This window comes from Ranitomeya imitator, chromosome 7, assembly GCF_032444005.1.
Source record: "Ranitomeya imitator isolate aRanImi1 chromosome 7, aRanImi1.pri, whole genome shotgun sequence".
Lineage (NCBI taxonomy): Eukaryota > Metazoa > Chordata > Amphibia > Anura > Dendrobatidae > Ranitomeya > Ranitomeya imitator.
In genome coordinates this window covers 188,552,884-188,558,883 of record NC_091288.1, presented here as the reverse complement: position 1 = coordinate 188,558,883, position 6,000 = coordinate 188,552,884, and the positions used below count along the sequence as shown (strand labels likewise).

Below are 6,000 nucleotides of genomic sequence, written 5' to 3'. Positions count from 1 at the left end.
AGATATCTCTCCGATCTAAGTAGTAACTTGGTAAGCTTGGGGCTGGGCAGGAGCTATACCCGACTGTCTATAGGAGGGCAGGTTCCAAGCTGTGTAGTCACAAAGGTAATTCAGAACCCTGTGCTCCATAGCTCCCCCTGCTGTCAGTTCTCAGTGGCACAGCAGTCCTAGGGTGATATAATCAGCATCAATACAAACTTTAACGTGAATTTAATCCTTTAAAAAAAAAAAAAAAAAATGTGTCCTAAAATCCAAAATATATGGAGGTACCGAAAGTCACTAGTGTAACATCACTGACGTTGTTCTTGCAAAAAAAAGAAAAAAAAAAATGTACACACCGAGATTAATCTCACAAATACCCAGAAATTCCACTAGATGGCAGTAGTGTGACACCAGAATGGCCACAATGTTCCGCCAATGCATCCAGCTCAGCACCTGTAGGATATGGAGATCTGTTCACACACAGCAGTTTCCGCAGCTGTCCAACTACTAGGAATGGGGTTTGCAAATCTGCAGCATCCAAGCAAAGGAGTCACGCACACACTACAGACCGCTATCGGATTCCTTCAGCAGGCAGCGATCACTCCCAACACCCCTATACACATGCGTGCTCAATCTAGCGGATCATGCATATGTTCTTTATGGGCCGGGGCAAAGCAGCTGACAAACATCTTTGGTGGTTACTTAAAGGGAACCTGTCACCCCGTTTTTTGAGATTGAGCTATAAATACTGTTAAATAGGGCCTGCGCTGTGTGTTCCTATAGTGTATGTAGTGTACCCCGATTCCCCATGTATGCTGAGAAATAACTTACCAAAGTCGCCGTTTTCGCCTGTCAATCAGGCTGGTCAGGTCGGGAGGGCGTGGTGACATCGCTGGTTCTTCCTCAGCTTTACGTTGGTGGCGTAGTGGCGTAGTGGTGAAGACACAGCGCGCGATCTGCGCTGTCATCCCTTTCGTCGGTGGGGGCGGCCATCTTCCTGGGGCCGCGCGTGCGCAGATCGAGTGCTCTGCTGCACGGGGCTTCAGGAAAATGGCCGCGGCATGCCGCGCGTGCGCATTAGAGATCGCGGCGGCCATTTTCCCAAAGCCGAGTTTGCATCTCGGCTTTGGGAAAATGGCCGCCGCGATCTCTTCTGCGCACGCGCGGCATCCCGCGGCCATTTTCCTGAAGCCCCGTGCAGCAGAGCACTCGATCTGCGCACGCGCGGCCCCAGGAAGATGGCCGCCCCCACCGACGAAAGGGATGACAGCGCAGATCGCGCGCTGTGTCTTCACCACTACGCCACTACGCCACCAACGTAAAGCTGAGGAAGAACCAGCGATGTCACCACGCCCTCCCGACCTGACCAGCCTGATTGACAGGCGAAAACGGCGACTTTGGTAAGTTATTTCTCAGCATACATGGGGAATCGGGGTACACTACATACACTATAGGAACACACAGCGCAGGCCCTATTTAACAGTATTTATAGCTCAATCTCAAAAAACGGGGTGACAGGTTCCCTTTAACTCCTGAGAACAAGATTAGGCATACTGAAATTCAGTAGCCACATTGTTCCTTTCCCAAACATCTGCCATTGGGTGGGAAAGTTAGGACCCCCCTATACACATTGAATGGTTAGCATTATAACCTATATATGGCCATCTTTAAAGCGAATCTATCACCAGATTCCACAACCCAAGTTGCATACATTATTACACAGATCTTAAATCTGTTGAAACTGGTGTGCTTACTATGAAAATCAATGTCAGAATGAATGTCTGTATAATCCTTCCATTAAAAAATGAGCCTTTTACTAGTCCAGCTAAAGAATAAAATATCTCACGAGTCTAAACGTCTCAAAGTCTCCATCCAACCACCCTGACTGACCGCTGCAGCTTGTACTGAGGAAAGCGAGATCTCAGCAGGGAAGAGTGTCACTGAGGAGCTGTGGGAGGAGATTTGAGAAAAGATTTTACAACTTCAGACATCGATTTTCAAAGTAAGCACACCAGCCTCATGGGGTTTAAGGTCTAATTTGCAGTCAAATCTAGCTAGAAAGCATTGATGGGACTGATCTTATAGACAGTGATGGATTTGTATATTTTCTGCAAAAAAAAAAAAACGTGAGCAGATCCCATCGGGAATGACTTATTTTAGGAAAGGTCTTCCACACATGGTCACGAGAGATAGGACTTATTGTCTTGACCGGCTGGAGACCCCATCAATCAAACAGGTGGCACACGGACACTACTGACCTCCCAACACCCAGAAACTTCCCCGAGCAGTGGACGACTTGCAGGAAACAGATAAGCAGAGGGCGGACAATTAAAAGTATAAGAATGATTAGTGGGTTTATTGGCCGCGGTCGTATCACTGTAACAGAAAGAAATTAAATGAAGATGATCCGGGGGTCGAGCGCCGATAAATAGTTAAAATCTAAAAATGATCTGATCGCAGAGTCTACGGGTAGAAAGTAGCTTCCTACAAGGCAAGTATTGCCTTACAACAGTCATTCCAGTCACTAATATGACCGATATTCTGTCCATGCCGAACACAGCGGCGGTCAATGATCCCGTCTGTTAGTCCAGGAAGAAGATGTTATTGAATTGCGTTGCACAAAGCTTCTTGATTTCATCTGTAAAAAAAAAAATTAGATATTAAACGCTAGATTTTATCTCTAATTCATATATTTTTATAAGACACCGGTCACTGTACTTTGCATAAATAAAAACTTTGTAATATATCTAAATCAGAGAAATCCGCTTCTTTATCCACTTATGAGCCACTTCTCCCTTTGATTCCTCAACAAATCACTTACTCAGGGGGGAAAAAAAACAAAAAAAAAAACAACACAGCTCTAGTTAGTCTCGATCAAAACTAAGCAAACTGCCAGCATAGTGACGGATCAGATTACAGCTGCATGTTGAAGTCTACGCAGAGGGGGAGGGGCAAAGTGAGAGGATTCACAGCTACACTGCTCAGTATTGCTTTATAATGACCTCTGTGCTATAAATGGAGGCCAAGGTGAAAATGTGCACAGGGCCTAAACTGTTCATAGGGCACTATGAGGAGTATGGACACTGCAAATACTGTAATCTCTATAAAGGGAAATGGCGGACACCGCAAAAATAAAAAAAAATTCACTCAAAACGACAAGTAAAAAAGACACTGGGCAAATGTACCATTTTTGATATGTAAACCGTATATACTATATGTGATTTAAGCCTCCCCTCTGTTACTTTACAGTAGCACTCGGATTCTTTTTTTTTTTCTAACCCCTTAAAATCTCATCTAGATCATTGTGAATCACGGTCTTGGTATAGACTGCGATGCATAGACAGGTCAGCATGTATGACAAGAGGATGCAGGGTTCAGCTAGGGAGATCCACGTCCCCTCCAGACATCACGGTCCGGACAGACAGTGGTTCACGGACATCAGAAGTTGATCTTGCCATTGATATTACACGCCCTGCGTATGTATTAAAAGGGAATATTGTCAGCAGGGTTTTACCATATCATCTGAGAGCAGCATGATGTAGGGGCAGAGACTCTGATTCTAGCAATGTGTCACTCACTAGGCTGGTTTTTGCTGTTTCAATGCATTATCAGCAGGAGATTATCACTACAGGACTAGGTGTCTCATGATTCTTGGTCCAACCACACCCCCACCACTGATTGGCCACTTTGTGTATTTTGATAGAAAGCCACCAATCAGTGATGTGGGAGGAGTTATACACATCTCAGAATTCTGAGCTCTGCAGCTGAGAAAACGGCGATTCCCCAGTCACAACTGCTGCACCCAGTAAATGAAGTGACATCGCTGGAAATCAGGGTATCAGCGCCTTCATCATTCTACTGTCGGATTACATGGCAAAAACCTGCTGACTGATTCCCTTTAAGATACTTAACGATTGCTATCTTCTTCCTTTCTCGGCTCTGTTCAGGTCCTCTTCGGTGATTACCGATGAGCTTAGCCACATCATATACACTAGTGTGGACTGGAATCACTTTCTGAATGCTATCCTATTAGAGCCTTGATGTGAGTCTCATAGGTTTACGACTAGTAGTTACTGACTTCGTGACCACAAAGAAGACTCTGCGTGATCCAGATAGGCATATCGGCAGACACATGGTGCAAAAGAGGACCCGAGAACGCAAGACACAGGAGAGGACCCGAGAATGCAAGACACAGGAGAGGACCCGAGAATGCAAAGACACAGGAGAGGACCCGAGAATGCAAAGACACAGGAGAGGACCCGAGAATGCAAAGACACAGGAGATGACCCGAGAATGCAAAGACACAGGAGAGGACCCGAGAATGCAAAGACACAGGAGAGGACCCGAGAATGCAAGACACAGGAGAGGACCCGAGAATGCAAAGACACAGGAGAGGACCCGAGAACGCAAGACACAGGAGAGGACCCGAGAATGCAAGACACAGGAGAGGACCCGAGAATGCAAAGACACAGGAGAGGACCCGAGAACGCAAGACACAGGAGAGGACCCGAGAATGCAAGACACAGGAGAGGACCCGAGAATGCAAAGACACAGGAGAGGACCCGAGAACGCAAGACACAGGAGAGGACCCGAGAATGCAAGACACAGGAGAGGACCCGAGAATGCAAGACACAGGAGAGGACCTGAGAAAGCAAGACACAGGAGAGGACCCGAGAATGCAAGACACAGGAGCGGACCTGAGAAAGCAAGACACAGGAGAGGACCTGAGAAAGTAAGACACGGATCTGTCACAGATATTCATTGGTCGCGGCCTCTGTCTGTCATGGAAATCCAAGTCGCTGATTTGCCGCGACCAATCAGCGACCGGCACAGTCCGGCAGAAAAACGGCCGCTCCTTCCTCCCCACAGTCAGTGCCCTCTCCGTACTGCCCTCCAGTCAGCGCTCACACAAGGTTAATGGCTGCGTTACATCGCATTATGCTGTGGTGTAACGCACTCCATTAACGCTGCTATTAACCCTGTGTGACCAACTTTTTACTATTGATGCTGCCGATGCAGCATCAATAGTGAAAAGATCTAATGTAAAAAATAATAAAAAAAAAAATAAAAAATTATATACTCACCTTCCGGATCCAGTCCAGGCCTTTCCCGCAACTCGCGACGCTCCGGTGACCGGTACATACATTGCGGTCTCGCGAGACGAGGATGTGCCGGTCTCGCGAGACCACTACGTTATCTCGCGAGACCGCAATGCACCGCGCGACCAATCAGCGACATTGGCGTGGGATTTAAATCCCGCTTCGCTGACTGCTCGCGCTCAGCGTGACAGTCACCGCTCACACAGGGTCAATGCCAGCGGTAACGGGCCTTGGTGTAACGCACTCCTTTACCGTTGCTATTAACCCTGTGTGTCCCCAACTTTTTACTATTGATGCAGCCTATGCAGCATCAATAGTAAAAACATGTAATGTTAAAAATAAAAAAAAACTGCTATTCTCACCTTCAGTCGTCTGACGATGCGCTCGCGCCGGCCGCCATCAGCAATTCCCAGAGATGCATTGCGAAATTACCCAGAAGACTTAGCGGTCTCACGAGACCGCTAAGTCATCTGGGTAATTTTGCAAAGCATCCTGGAAACGGAAGATGGCGGCAGCCGCGCGTGCGCATCGCCAGAGCTTCGTTGGATCCCAGGGGGTGAGCATATAACTATTTTTTATTTTAATTATTTCTTTTTAACAGGGATATGGTGCCCACACTGCTGTATACTACGTGGGCAGTGTTATATACCACGTGGCTGCTATATACTACATGGGCAGTGTTATATACTGCGTGGGCTGTGCAATATACTACATGCCCTGTGTTATATACTGCGTGGCTTATGTTATCTACTACGTCGCCTGTGTTACATACTGCATGGCTGCTATATACTGCGTGGGCTGTGTTATATACTGCGTGGCCTGTATTAACGCATCAAGTATTCTACTGTATGTATGTATGTATGTATGTATGTATGTATGTATGTATGTATGTAGCAGCCACCTAGTATATAGCACAGGC

The 6,000-nt window shown here is 46.8% G+C and overlaps 1 protein-coding gene across 3 annotated transcripts in view; it reads right to left on the bottom strand.

Moving 5' to 3' along the window:
* Positions 1 to 2,310: 2,310 nt before the first annotated feature.
* The window catches only part of CCZ1 (CCZ1 homolog, vacuolar protein trafficking and biogenesis associated), a 48,551-nt gene continuing 44,861 nt past the window's right edge, over positions 2,311 to 6,000 (bottom strand). For all 3 annotated transcript variants that reach the window (XM_069734229.1, XM_069734228.1, XM_069734230.1), the window contains exon 16: positions 2,311 to 2,620. In XM_069734229.1, coding sequence (XP_069590330.1) covers positions 2,565 to 2,620 — 56 coding nt within the window. In that variant the 3' untranslated portion in view covers positions 2,311 to 2,564. The remainder of the gene's footprint in view (positions 2,621 to 6,000) is intronic.